At 37.7% G+C, this 15142-nt stretch overlaps 2 protein-coding genes and 1 long non-coding RNA gene across 4 annotated transcripts in view; all 3 read right to left on the minus strand.

Moving 5' to 3' along the window:
* The window catches only part of LOC126753638 (mucin-19), a 34947-nt gene extending 24856 nt beyond the window's left edge, over positions 1-10091 (minus strand). For both annotated transcript variants that reach the window (XM_050465289.1, XM_050465287.1), the window contains exon 1: positions 9997-10091. In XM_050465289.1, the coding sequence (XP_050321246.1) occupies positions 9997-10051 (55 nt within the window). In that variant the 5' untranslated portion in view covers positions 10052-10091. The remainder of the gene's footprint in view (positions 1-9996) is intronic.
* Position 10092: 1 nt separating this feature from the next.
* On the minus strand, positions 10093-11151 carry LOC126753641 (putative mediator of RNA polymerase II transcription subunit 12; the record flags this gene model as incomplete). Its single annotated transcript, XM_050465292.1, has 1 exon — positions 10093-11151. A coding segment is annotated over one exon (1059 nt), but the record flags the coding sequence as incomplete, so codon positions are not given.
* Positions 11152-11265: 114 nt separating this feature from the next.
* Positions 11266-15142, minus strand: part of LOC126753642 (uncharacterized) — a 59207-nt gene continuing 55330 nt past the window's right edge. Inside the window, exon 3 of the long non-coding RNA XR_007666201.1 lies at positions 11266-11345. This is a non-coding gene — a long non-coding RNA (uncharacterized LOC126753642). The remainder of the gene's footprint in view (positions 11346-15142) is intronic.

Here is a 15142-nt window from a genome sequence, read left to right on the forward strand (position 1 = left end):
TAAGTACTTATGTTAGTCTAAGAGTGGCAATCAAATATAGTCAAGGAATGCCTGTCCTCATTAAGGAAAGCATCAAGATACTTCATTGTCAAACTATGACTGGTAAGCCGATGAGCTAGCAAGAAGGGGTACCCATGTCACGCTCACATTGGAGTCGGTACGATTTAGATCTCCACTGTCATCGTGCGTTCTAATACTGGACTTATAGACCTCGAGTGCCCTTTGCTGGCGTTGGTCGACCACCAGCTTATGTGCGACAGCGAGATCCTTTTGACCTAAAAAATGCAGTAAATCTACTGAACTGCAAAAAGTTCATTTTGCCGCAATCTTAGTTGTTCTTACTGGACATTGTCCAAAAGGCATTGTGAGGTAGCCTTTTTAATCTAGCCTTTGCAAGAGTGAAGTTGAACGACACGACACGACAGTCTTACTTTTGGCGAACCAGGCGACATATCCGAAACCGACCTTATCCGTCATAGACTGAAAGCGATTTGTCGATTTATGTGGGTCTTATGATCAATTATATAGGAGTTTTTGGTCCCACAACGGACCTGCGTTCTAAACTGTAAAAGGAGATTTCTATTAGAATCGACAGGGGATCTAAGTATATGTACTTTTTTCAACCCGGAACCCTTATGGTAGTAGGCGAGTGACTGATGATGCACCTAAAAGCCCTCCGGGTCCTCGAACTCTAAGTCATATACCACTAGATGTCGCAAAAAGTTGAAAAATACCTGAATACTCTGGTGGGGTAGGGGGGAGGTTGATGGTTTTCCCGAAAACCCAGAGTATCCTCCAGGTAATCCACTTATTAATATTATTTTTGCTTAGTATGCGGGCAATACCGCTTCGATAATCGAACGAGTCATCGGAAATTGGACCTAACGGATGGAGACGTAGAAAAAGATAATCTTCAAAAAATAAATGCCAAACAATGTTCTTTCGAATGATAATAGACATCCCCATTAAATTTGAAGTTTCGGTGTTTTTCTTTAAAAAGTATGGAACCTCGAATGGATCAACCTATATGACCAGAGTGTATGAATGAATACACTTTATGATTTTCAAATGTTCTACAACGGCTGGTCTGAGACGGTAAGCGAGGCAAATAAAAAGGCAAAAATCAATATCACTAACAAGATTTTCTTTTACGCCTTTATGAGCCAGCAATGGAACAGTAACAAACGTCTGTATGTATGGCAAAATAGATACAAAAACGACAACAAAAACAAAATAAATAAGCACACAGAAATTACAACAAAAACAACTGCGCCAAAACAAAAAAATAGACCAGCGAAGACAACACCAAGCCAAACGAGTCAATACAAAGTGCCACCTTTGTATAAAAGACGACGACATAATAAATGAAAACAACAACTAACTAGCCAGGAAAAATACTAAAAAAAAGAAAAACCAAAGCAAAACAAAGTTGACAAAGCAAAAAAAAAAAAAAACAAGAAAATGAAAAGCAATGATTGGGAACGGCACTCAGTCATTATGGTTGGCTGAAAGAACAGTTGTTTGGCTATCGGCTGGCTGGCTGGCTCTGCCAACGAATTGTGGACGCAAAAGAAGGTCGTTTGTTGGACGTAAACAAAAAGGGTTGACGACTTTAACCAACAGTTTTTGTGTGTTGTTTGGCACGTAAAGACTTAATAAATAAAGGCTCACTTTGTAATCCTTAGCGTTTTTATGAGATGAGATAAGAATTAAGAAAAATATGCAATAGGTTGTTGAAATAAGACGGATAAGGCAGCTTATCGCTATGTAAATAAAAATTAATATTATTTTTACAAAATGTTGACATACCAAAAATGTGTTGCGACCGCAATTAAAAAATTTTATGTATAAGTCGTCAAAAGTTACGGAAAAAAGGTTAAGACCTTGAAAGGTTATATACAAATATTGGATTTCGGAATGAATTTCTGTTGCACATTTTAGCATATTGGTTCATATGTATACAAAAACAAGTAGACATTCGATTTATGACAATTAAAACTCTTTTACACCTTATTAAGCAAAGAAAGAAGACAGTTGTTGTTGCAGTATTGAACAAATTATTCGTTAAATATTTTTTTAAATATAATGTCTTCTTGATAATCTTTGGCTTCTTATCTTGGTCTTTTCCGGTTAGCCAGACTCTCTTTGTCTCCCTCACCTTCTCATATCTTCTCCTTATCTCTTTTTTTCTCTCTCGCACTCTCTGTATTTGAAACCACATATTGTTTTCGACAAATAGATGAAAGTTACTACTTTGTTGTTGCTGTAACAGACTCTCTCTGTCCCTCTCAACTCTTCATATCTGTTCCTTTCTCTCGATTTCATTTTTTCTCTTTCTCCAGCAATCTATATTTGAAATCAGATATTGTTTTCTCCAAATAGCGAAAGACACTACTTTGTTGTTGTTATAACAGGACCATAGATTATTATGCGATTCAGTAACTTCACATTTGACCGAACTGCTTCCAATTTTTGCAACATAAATATTTTCATTTTATTCGACAAAAGTAAGGTTTAAGGGGTTATATCCGTTTGGGAATTAAAAAAAAATCAATTGGTTTTGCATATCTGATCAATTTGAGAAAATTGTCAGAAATTATACTTCCTGAATATTTGAATCTTGTGAAAGGAAAATCTATGGTTAGAATCTGAACGCAGTACTGATGAAGATCAGTGGAAGTGGTTAAACTCCGTATAAATTCATCAACTTTCAAATACTTTCAGCGAAAACTCTATTTAATTCAGCGAATCATTGCATGAACCGAGTAGTAAATATGTCTGTATAGGCATTCTGAAAACATGTATCCTCAGCTATGACACTTTATTGAATGTGTTAAACCAGCGTGAACGATTTACAGCTGGAACGATTTTATCATATATGTATATATATACATATGTATATGTGTATATATTATATAAAAAAAAATCTTAATTTAAAAATCCACCAACTGCCGCAACCAATATGTCATTATAATCAAAAACAAATGATAATAATTCAAATGGAAATAACAGTTCAATAGAAAGCACCAATAATTGAGTAAAAATAAATGCGAAATGGCAATGGCAAAATATAAACAGAATAAAATAAAGAAAAGCGCGCAAAACAACACGTTACATACACTTCTATTGCCCGCCAACTAGTTTATGGCGAGCTGTCGATAACAATAAATACTGTAGGTTACTCATACGCCGTGTAGCGTGCACGAAGCAATGTTGGAAGTGAAACAAAAAGGGCTGCTAATTCAATGCAAATAGATCACGAAACAACATAGGCGGCGCGGAGGCAGGCAAGCGGCAAGTTATAACTTAAGAATAAATGAAGTTGAAGTAATTTATGATGGCTGACTTTTGGCTTGACAAACTGACTAACTAACTGCCTGCTTGCCCGCCTGCCTGCCTGGCTGACTGGAGAAATAACTGCCGCTTGACTGGTTAACGGTGCGGCACAGTGCGATGCGGTGCGGTGGTGTGTAGGTATTGGTTAGTTGCTGCGCAAAAAGCATAATCGAAGCGTACGATTCGAATGAAAGGTATTGAAGGTATTGGTAATGAAATGTATTTATAGATTTGCTTCGTAAATTTATGTTTATGTTTGCACGCATAGGTAGACTCATTTGTATACATTTATACATGTTAAAAGCAGAGGCCAGGTGAAATATGGTTAAATAATTCATTAAATGTATTCAATTGCAATCAATTGTAGCGGGGAAATAGTATTTATCTATTTTCAGTACATTTGCCGCTGACTCTATGAGAGACACATTATTATACCCTGAACAGAGTATATTAAGTTTGCCATGAAGTTTGTAGCACCCAAAATAAAACATCGGAGACCCTATAAACGTGACGAAATGTGAGTAGGGGTACCCCACAAGGTGGAGTTCTCTCTCCTCTTTTATGGGTCCTGATTGTTAACGACCTGCTTAAAAAACTTGAGGATCGTGGTTGCCGGGTGATGGCTTATGCAGATGTATTAGCACTTATGATCAAAGGAAAGTTCCTGAGTACCGTGTACGAGTTGATGCAAGGGTATCTCAGCGTCGTAACAAATTGGGCGGTCGGAAGTGGTCTCTCCATCAACCCAACTAAAACTGAGATGGTTTTATTTACTAGAATATATAAGATTCCGGTGGCACCGCTGCCGCAAATGGGAGGCATCCGTCTGCAACTGGCGGATACAATAAAATATCTAGGGCTCATCCTGGATAAGAAGCTTTCATGGAAGCCGAATATTGAAGAAAGAGCAAAAAAGGCTTCGATTGTCTTATACTGCTGTAGAAGAGTCATTGGCAAAAGGTGGGGTCTCTCACCGAAACTGGTCCTCTGGCTCTATGACACATTTGTCAAGTCCATTATGTTCTATGGAGTCTTTATGTGATGTAGGGTTCTAAAAAGATCACACTGGCAAACAAACGTAGACATCGTCGGAAGGTGTATGGCTGCGAAAATGGCTACCAGACTCTAAGAACTTGGGTTCTAAAAACCCAATTTGGGTTTTGGTATCTGAACACTCGGATATCCTGACAGACTTTGACTTCATACCGGATCACTTAAACCGACGAGGGAACTGTGGGAGGGACGAAGGTTGGTGGAGGGTTTTACTGTCGGGAGCTATCTATCAACTCCAGCTTCAGACTTCTTGACTATTGCAGTGTCTTCCAACCGAGGTTGCAGTCATTAAGGTAGCAGTAGAATTGCTGCTCGGGAGTGCAGCCTCCTTCCGAGAAGTGATCATCCGCCATACAAACGGAATGATCAAAATAAACTCCTTGTTTGGAAAACTATTTTATTTGGCAAGTTTTTTCCCCGAAGATTGTCTCGGATTATTGTCCAAAAAAGCGCTACAATTTCTTTGGTTCAGATCGGAATACTATAACATATAGCTGCCATACATACAGATCGATCAAAATCAAGTTATTATACGAAGAATTTTGCATTTGTGAAGGGTATTATATTTAACGTTTCTTCTTGTTTTTATATTTAACTTATTGTTTCTCGTGTTCTTTTTGTTTATATTGATTGTGCAGTACACGTTAGACAATTAAATCAGTGTTTAATTTGACAATTTATAAGCAGAGACACGCAATCTATAAACGAACTACGAATGTATGGAAATTACATATCTCGTGTATCAGAGTTTAGATTGTTAATTTTTTCAGATTTGCTATGAAATTAAATTCGATTAGAAGGCTGATGACCTACCCTCCGACCAACATTAAACAAAGTTTTTTCTAACAGAGCATGACACTCGGCTGACAATGCGAGTTTTTGACCTGAAAATCTAATAGATAAAACTTTCGTATTTTTATAAAATCTATTAGCATTTCTACGTCGACTAAAGGATTTTAGGTCCACAAAAGGAACCAAAAGCTCGGCCTAACATTCAGCAGAGGTGTAAGCAAAAATTATATAAAAGAAAACGAAATTATATTTAATAAATTGATACTTTTTTGGTCCATATTGCTTAGAATAGATAAATTAATTTAGTCTTTAATAATAATATTTAAGGAGGCCATAATAGTCAACTTCCCAATATATGGTCTGGTTTAGAGAGGTTTATTGGACTATAATGCCAACATTTTTACGAAATCCGCTTTCATTAATCCTAGAATAACTAAATGTGAATGCTGGCAAAAGAAGATCATTTACTGCCGTTTTTAAACCTAAAAAGTCATTCTGCTTTATTAGTAAAGGACGCCAAACCGTATACGTTATCAGCTGATACGTGCTATCATATGAGAGCTCAATGGAAATGAACCCTCGCCACTGCTTCTACTATGCGTAACGTGAGCTATCCGCGAAAATTGGATTTTTCCCGTAAAAAGGAGACAGATATTTGCTTACATTATGAAAAATTATAATCATATTTTCCGTTGTTTACTTATTACTTCAACTTGGAGACGGTCTGAGTCTAACCGGCTAAACCGATTAGTCTCAAAGCTTAGCAGGAGCTTCTTAAATATAGTTTTTAGTAAATAAAGGAAATTTTTTCTCACTGATAAATATGCTTTTTACAAACAATTTAAGGCCGAAATTTTGCTGAAAATAGTTTTTTTTTTTAGAAACCGCCTGTGGGACGAGCCACAATATATTATAATATTATATTTCAACTCTTAATACAATATGGCAACATCATGTCAGCAAGTCAGCAGCACCGCTGAAACGAATACTACACACATACGATCAACTCTCTTCTTCTGCTGACAGCCACTGTGTGCGCATCGTACAATAACCACCACACCGCCATTTGGTCAAACAATTTTATTTTGCTTACTTCTTCGATTAATTACTAGATTTAACATTACTTTAACAAAATCTGTTTGGTTTTTAAAATTCGGAGAATCCAGTTCAGAGACACCGCAAAACGTCTTTTTTGAGAGGAGCTCCCGGAGATCAGCTGTAGTTCTTTTCCAAATAAATATTTTTACTTATACTAAGTCTTATAATACAGTTAATATGTGTACAAGTATTTTGATCAATAAATTTAAAAGTTTTCTCAGAAAAAAAATCTGAAAAATTCGACATTTCGGTCTTCTAACTGTATATAAAACCTTAACATTTCCAAAAAAAAGAAATTTAAACGTTCTACATTGCTTTACACAAATAATGATTTTTAAACGCTATATAATTTACAGCCACATTGCCATTTCTCCGCTTTGCTTTCTTGAGTATTTCCGTCAGTTTACCCTTGTCAGGCATGTTTTCGCAATCATTCAGGGGTGTTGTGGAATCCAGAATTGCAAACCAATTCTGATTTTCAATGGTGTAACAGAATCTGTTTGGATTTTCGTCTTTTCGAACATACGAAGTCCAATATTCGAATCAGAGGTTTAGCAATTTGACAAAACATGCAAATGAATACATTTGAAAGCAATCCTATTAAAGTTTTTAGTGAGTTCCGAAATAAAGAAAGATTTTAAGAGATAGTATTTATTGAATGAAAAAAGACGCATTTGGCTGTTAAATTAGTTTATTTCGTTTTGTAAATCTTTTATCTTTAAATATCCGGATTTTTTTTCCAAAAACTCAATAATTAAGACATTTCATGTTTTATACTGATATTTTCCCCTATAGAAAAAAAGATAAATTAATTCGTAATAATAAAATAACTTGATTTCTTAACTTACATTTCAAATCTGTGAGCGACTATCTTCTTGCTTTATTTCTGTTAGCAAAACCGATAAAATTGGTTTCCGTGACACCCAAAACCGATACAAGTTCTGTTTCGAATATCAAACCAATAATATCTGAATTCATGACACCTACTACTTTTTTTGATCGGTTTCAATTCTGATTCCGACAACTATCAGATTCCACAACAGCCCTGATTATTATTCATTTTAATGTAGTTACATTTGTCCACTGTCGTATATGCCGTTAATAATTATTTATGGTATGCTTAAACTTTTTTGTCTGTATGTATGCAAATATGTGTTTTTGGCTTGTGGCTCACAAGTGTTAATTAAAAATAAATTACGTATACGTCATGTACAACCAGCCGTAATGGACTTCATTCACGGCACGCGCATCGAGATGAAGATCTCATATTCGAACCATAATTAATACGAGTATAACACAAGGAAGAATGGATGTAAATATATTTACAAAAACAACAACAATAAAACTTGAGTTCGGAAAAGCAAGTAAAAAGAATTTTTTGAAATTGGATTTTAAATAATGAAATCTATAAAATAATGAGGTAGTGAAATCATTGAATATTTCAGGCTAAAAGAGATGGAAAAGATTGTGGACAACCATATAAGATCAAAGGCGCTGAAAATCGCACCCCTACACGCCAGGCAGCACATGTACAGAGCCGGCAAATTCACTAACACTGCTCTGTACCAACTCACGACTGAACGCCTTTTTCACATCGAAAGTGCTTTTGATAATGCATTCCTTACGGCAAATGGATAGAGGCTTTACTGCTTAGTAGGGTATCTGAAACAACTGTGGGGGAGAGTAAGATTCGTCTTGGCGCTACGAGGGGTTACACACAGGGTGGAGTTCTATCCCCCCTGCTTTGGAGCCTTAAGGTGCTCACTAGCAATGAGATTCGATGCCTGGGTTACGCCGATGACATTGTCATAATGGCGCGTAACAAATTTGAGAACACGCTTAAGTCTAGCAAAGGGTTGGCGCAACACAGTAGGTTAAATATCAACCCGGCAAAACAACCGTGATCCCTTGAGGCCCCTAACATTCGGTGGCAGGAGGTTGAAATTGTCTAAAGAGGTCAAATTCCTTGGCCTCCCATTAGACTCAACCTTATGGAGGAGAAAACATTTAGATTTAACACTGTCCAAAGCCAACAAGGCACTCATAAGTTGCCTATTGTCACTTATAGAACGGTTGCCTGGGCATCTAAAGCAACGTAGAAGGTAGGCCTTCAACTATCAGCTGGAAGTATTCGCCTTTGTCTGCGCTTCAGGAGCAATGCGCACTTGTGCACGGCTGCATCTAGTGATCAAACAGGTAGCGAAACTAACCATGCTCCTAATGGCAGCAGAGGGTTTCGGCAAAGCGAAGATAATGCCGTCTCAACAAATGAAGGCCCTACGGAAAGACACATTACTGACACTTCTTTTCCGAGTATCTTTCAAGCAGATGTATTTGCTATAAGTCAGTGCGCAGAACTCAATCTCCCCCGCAACTATCACAACCAGCGATAGTCAAGCGGCGCTAAAGGCGATCTCACCGTATGAGGTTAAATCCTTTTTAGTGGAGGAGTGCATAGGAAGGCTGAATCGCCTATCAGTTTGCAACCGTGTACACCTAATCTTGTTATCGTTGCATAAAGGGGTAGCCGGCGATGAGCTGGCCGACGAACTAGTCCGCTCTGCGGCAGCGTCCAGGATGATGGGGCCAGAACAATGCATTGCAGTGGGGTCCCACACTTTAAAGGAGCTGGAAGAGGGATCACATTACGTCAGTCGCGCCTGGCAATGTTCATGATGTGATATAGGGGAGGCCACAATAGACCGTAGGTCGCAAAGCAAAAAAAAGTTATACATATATGTATGTATTATATAGTATATGTAAGTAAAACGCAGAAAGTATGCTAAAAAGATATTTTGGACAACTTAGCTCATATAATTATTATATTTTTCTAATCAGTTTGGTAATACTTTTATGAGTAGAAGAGCTTTCCATAGTTTTTCAACCCTGAACAAGGCATATTTAGTTTGTCACGGTATTTGCAACACCCAAAAGGAAACGTGGAAAAATTTGTACATGATTGTCATATATAATACAGGGTTTGTCCGGAAAGTAAGAGGACTGATTTTCTTCCGTCCCAACTGTACTTCTGAGCGTGCGCGCACCGAATAGATTCGGTACAGGGCGTTCCTAGCTAACGTACGAGCGGTTGCTCAGTTGTCTCCGAGCACTTGGAGAGTCAGGACAAACATTTTCGCGCGACGAGTTGTGGTGCAAGCCGAAAAGCAGCGTTCGTTAGAGCAGAGGTACGCGATTAAATTCTGTGTGAAACTCGGTAAGTCTGCGCATCGTCCACCATGAATTTGCTCCTCCTGGACAAACCGTCAACGCCAAGTTTTACTTGGAAGTCCTAAAGAGAATCAAACAAAGGGTCAATCGGGTCCGACAAGACATCGCAGCCAATTGGAAGTGGTGCAACGCCCCTGCTCTTCCCGCCTTTCTTATGAATTGCTACCTAACCAAGGCCGGCATCCCAACGCTTCTGCAGTCGCCCTACAGGCAAGATGTGGCCCCGGACCTTTTTTGTTTTCTTGCCTGAAGAAGACGATGAAAGGCAAGCATTTTAAGACGACAGAGGGGATCCAAATAGCCTATTACTTTCCGGACAAACCCTGTATAATGAATGAATATCCTACATTTTTAGCAAAATCAAATTTATATTCTAAAGGATTATGGGTAAAGCTTTGCTAGATATACTTTTATAAGAACTAAACTCTTTTTTAGATTTTATAATTGTCATAAATATCAAAGTGGTAAGAAAGGCAAATGCAAACTCACTGCGTTGTATTTCGGAAGCTGCAGCCAGCAAATCATTATTATCATCATCCAACATCTTATGTATGTGTGTGTGTTGGCAAGACGTTGCTTATGCGCTTAGTTTGGCGGCAGCTGCTCGTACGGCAAATAGGTACCGTGACAGTTACAATTGTAGAATTGCAGATTTGGTGGTTGATCTGGAGCGCTGCTGCTGTGGCTGTATTGTGGTGGCAACTGTGATGCCGGCAGCGATGGCGACAGAGAAGATTGCACTAGTTGCGGCTGTGGCAATTGTGCAGGCGACTGCGAATACGGCGGCAACTGCACAGTTTGTGAATATTGCGGCAACTGTGAATATTGTGGGGGAGATGGCGGAGGTGTGAGCGGGCCCGGCGACTGCGCAGCTGACTGGTGATAGTCGTATGGGTCGTAGGTTGCTGACGTTGCAAGTGCAGATGCTTGTGGATAAATAAATTGCGACTGTGGCAATTGGTGTTGTTGTTGTTGCGGCACTTGCTGATGCTGTATTATTGATTGTTGCTGTTGCTGATGCTGATGCTTATGCTGCAACTGCTGCTGCTGATGTGACAAATTCAGTTGTTGTTGCAAATGCTGTTGCTGCTGAAAAGCCTGTTGTGTATACTTTTCCTGCTGCTGCAATTGTTGTGCTTGCAACTGTTGTTGATGGTTCTCCTTTTCAAGCAGTGACGTCAAGTGCGGCAGTTGTGCCTCATCCGGCTTGAGTGGCGGCAATGGCAATAGATGATGCTCCTTTTCTTCGCCCTGTTGGCCCTGCTGTTGCGGCAGATGTATGTAGTGTGGATAGGGACTGTTGTAGACGCCGCTCAAGCGTGGCTCCCAACGGAAGTATGGCACACGTTCATATATGGTATACCAGCGCGTCTGCGGATTCACCTGATAGTAATAACGATCGCGTTTGAGTAACTGATTTGTCGAATGACGCTTTTCGGGTGTTCTCGCCGAACGCACGACAGCGCGACAGACCTGCGACTGGGAATTGTTGTGGCGTATACCGCGTCCACTTGGTGGTGACGCGTGTTGTGTTTGTTGCACGATGGGTGCTATAACACGCCGATTAGTGTTCTGATTGCAGCTGTTTGGGCTGCAACGGTTATTTTGGGCGTGGGATGCCGTTGCGCTGTTACTACGGAGAAGGGTTTATGGCGGTAAGAGCTATTCGCGCCCTCAACTATTATGCTGACTGTTCCTGTAGTTTTGGGTTATATTTATAGGGTTATGTTGGCGCACTTGTATGATTTTTTATTACACTACACATTCACTTGCTTTGGACACTATTCACGAATCACTTATAACTTTCAATTTAGACACCGAACCACTGCGAAGATTGTCTGTAAGAAAAAGGAGAAATGAAATTTATAAATGAAATTAATATATTGTTTTATTAAATTAATTACTAATATATGTTGAATATATATTTTTAATTCAATAATATTAAATTTTAAAAATTATCAACTTTAGCCTATTCCTATCAACTAATATGTTGCTAGCTGGATAAATAAGCCTCATCCCCCGACCTTAACATACACACCACACTGGCACACAACACCGACTCAGACTTACAACACTGATACGCAATTTTCACCACACTCACCATATCACCACTTACAGTCCACATTATACGCTACTCACGAGGGTACCACAAATCGACACCCACACGTAAGTACACCAACCAGAATCAAACCACACCAATTTTTTTTAAATAAAATTTTATACATATAAATTCGTTTTTCTTTTAACTTGAATAGGTGCTAAGGTCAACTAAAAGAAGGCGAGTGCACGCGAAGAAGGTTTAAAGTGTAAGAAAAGCTAAATATTCCTTCGGCTCTCAAAAAAAAGTACTTAAGTTCATCCAAAGTGATTGTAATCTTCATCTTCACCTGAAACCAAGCCCCATTAACTATTTTCAGCTGATTTCAAGCTAAATAGCGTCGTTCTTGGGTCAAAACTTTGTACTAATCTGAAGTTTAGGTTCAGTTTTTGAGTTTAAAAAACCTCCTCTTCAGGTGTCAAAAAGCGTTGACCTCTCAGTATATTTTTTACGTACGGGAATAAAAAGAAGTCAGTCGGTGCCAAGTCAGGACTATACGGTGGTTAGTTTTCTTGATTTTTTGAAAGACAACTGACAAACAAATATTTGTTGTACAGAATTTACTGTCCTGCGTTGTAATAGTGGTTTGTTTTCGACTTGTCCAGTTTTTTTTTTTTCCAAAAAAAAGGCAATCACTTGCTTGGAAGTGCTTCGTGCGCGAACAACTTTTGTTGAATTCGGCACATCTGGAAACATCCATACAGTCGACTGCTGCTTAGTTTCAGTCTAACACGAGTCAATCCACGATTTATCACCAAATCATGTTGTCATAGATGTTTTTCGAGGCACCGTTATCGTATTTTTTAACAGGAGAACGTTCCCGCGACAGTCGGGTCTACGCAACCTAAACGGACCAGCATCCGGCCAAGGACTGTCAACTCGACAAAATTCTGTCGCTACAACTAAAACAACAACTACAACAGCCTCAGTAATAAAAAGTTCATGCAATACAAAATGGATTGAGATCAAACTAATGCTTATAGCTGTCTCAATCTCACATATGACTATGCTGCAAGCAAACAACGATCCGGAAAAACAACTGATTTTGGACGACCTTCACTAAATTAGTCGTGAAGTGTTCTACGACCTGATCCACTGATCTTTGATGGATCTTCGTCGTCAAAAATTTAATTAAGTTCAAATAGATGCACAGTTGCTGAGTTAATTCTTGTCGAAACTTTTAAAAAAAATTTCGCGCGAAAGTGTTCTCGATTAAATTCCATTTTTGGACCGAGATGAATATTTTAAGTTACTGTATGTATAACATCAAAAATGTCAAACTTTACGATAAAGTTAAGAGTTACCAGATAGTTGCCAAATTCCGAAATATAAAAGGCAACCTTCTTGGACCTTTACCTAACGTTTGCAAATGTTAAATGAGCGTAAGCAATCCATAGCTCTCTCATCGTGTGCTTTGTACTTTATATCACCGATTTTATTTTAAAATCAAAACTGTGCTTATATGATTGTCGCACTCGATAATTTCCATTATTTTAACGATATTTAAAAAAAATCAAAATGACCGAAATAGAATAGACGAAACCACAAGCGCGTGTGATTGGCTACTACAGTAACTGAACCGTAAACTATTCGCACTCTCAACTGTCGGTAACGCAAGATACAGATTACTAAATTCATCTTATGAAAAAGTAATCGATTTTTTACTAGACTCTTTATTTGGACCTCTCAATTGGGAACCGGCAACTAATGAGGTACAGTTAATAAGGAACTGTAAACCATATAAACAGATACATAGTATTTCTAGAAAAAAGCTTTTAACATATTTTCAAACCATGTGCTCGTATACCGTCATTTTCACTTAAGAAGGTTGTCACTAATATTTTAGAGCAGCCAGAAAATTAAATATCAAAATATACCAGAGTATCAAAGTGCACTTTGATCACTCGTACTGATTGTAAAATCCGATTTTTGGAATGTTAGGGAACACCATTAAACACTATCTTAAGCCTTTAATACCACTCGTCTTCACGCTTTCCAGAATACAAGAATTCTTTATTTATTACTCAGGTCTACTAAGCATTAATACATTCTAAATTATCAGGCTTTTAAATACAGTTATAAATAATCTTTTCTTTCATTTATTTTCACTACGCAAACGCAAACAATAAATTAAAATTTAATTTTCGCAACCATTCATTAAAATTTTACAACTACTTTTGTAGAGAGAAAAAATTTCTAAAACAAAAAGAAAATAAATACTTTCGAAGCAAATATGCACACACCTGTTGCTTACGTATGCATATACCTATGTAAGCATAATTAATGAGCACATATTCTCTGATTCTGATTGCTACAGAAAAAACACCACACAACACAAAAAACACAACAACACAGTCTGATAGCCACATATGTAAGTGAGTCTGAGTGTATGTATGAAGATTTAGCGCACCAAAAAATTAAAAACAATATCAGCTACAAATGTACATACATGTACGACTAACAGTTAATCCACAAGCCAAAAGAATTTCGTAAAATTAACCGAATTAAAATGTAAAAAAGAATTTCAAGTTCAACGCGATGAAGCTGAAATTCAACTAAACAACAGTTGAGGCGACGAAAAGTTTTGTGGCTGCAGCGTAAGCTCGAAATATCCAAACGAGTGCGGTTGGGCTGAGTTTTGCTGGCAAAAGTTCTACAAACAAATATACAAATACCTAAATGGTATATATGCTTTAGTGAGTGTGTATGTGTAGGTGCATGAAAGTAGCAACGGAGAGCAGAGCAAAATAAAGCAACAAGAGCGGCAAAGAGAGTAAAAAAAGTAAATGTAAATAAATTCAACAACAAACTTTACGATTAGTTAGCCGTTTGACTGCTGCTTGTTTTGGCTGGTTAACGCATTGTTGTTGCCGCTGCCGGCGGCTAAGCTTTTCCACCTACATTAAACTTAGTGCCTTTGTATATAATACATATATGTTTGTATGTATATGAAATATAACCAAATTGAGAATGATTTTTGCAAAGCAGCAAAATAAACAATAAAAAAACAACAAATATTCCAATTTTATGGTTTAGAGTGGCAGCAAAAGGAATATATAAAAAGCTATATAAATATAAATACAGTGTATGTAAACGTCGAAGAAACGAGAGTAGAAAGCAGGTATGCTAATAAAAATATTAGAAATGTATCTTAATAACAATCTTCCTCTTCTTCATAATAATAATGGATTTAACGGCACGAAACTCACAATCACAAAAATGTACCTTTCATTCTTGTTTGGAATCGAAGTGAAAAGTTGCAGTCAAGTTAGTAAACAAATTTGTAAATTTATTATGGACCTCATTTCCGCCGGCCTGGCTTATCAACGGTTATGAAAAATGTAATTGGGAAACTAACGAAAGTAAGGTTAGACTCACATATGAGGTAGCATAAATGTCAACAGAAATTTTTAGCAAATAAAATCGTTCAGTTTTTGATATTTTTATCTCCTCTCCATGCTAGCTGTGATATTCTCATATATTAGGTTGTCAAATATCACCGCTTTTTTAGCTCTTTATTAAATGCTTTATAAAAAT

Source organism: Bactrocera neohumeralis, chromosome 3 (genome assembly GCF_024586455.1).
Source record: "Bactrocera neohumeralis isolate Rockhampton chromosome 3, APGP_CSIRO_Bneo_wtdbg2-racon-allhic-juicebox.fasta_v2, whole genome shotgun sequence".
Taxonomy (NCBI): domain Eukaryota; kingdom Metazoa; phylum Arthropoda; class Insecta; order Diptera; family Tephritidae; genus Bactrocera; species Bactrocera neohumeralis.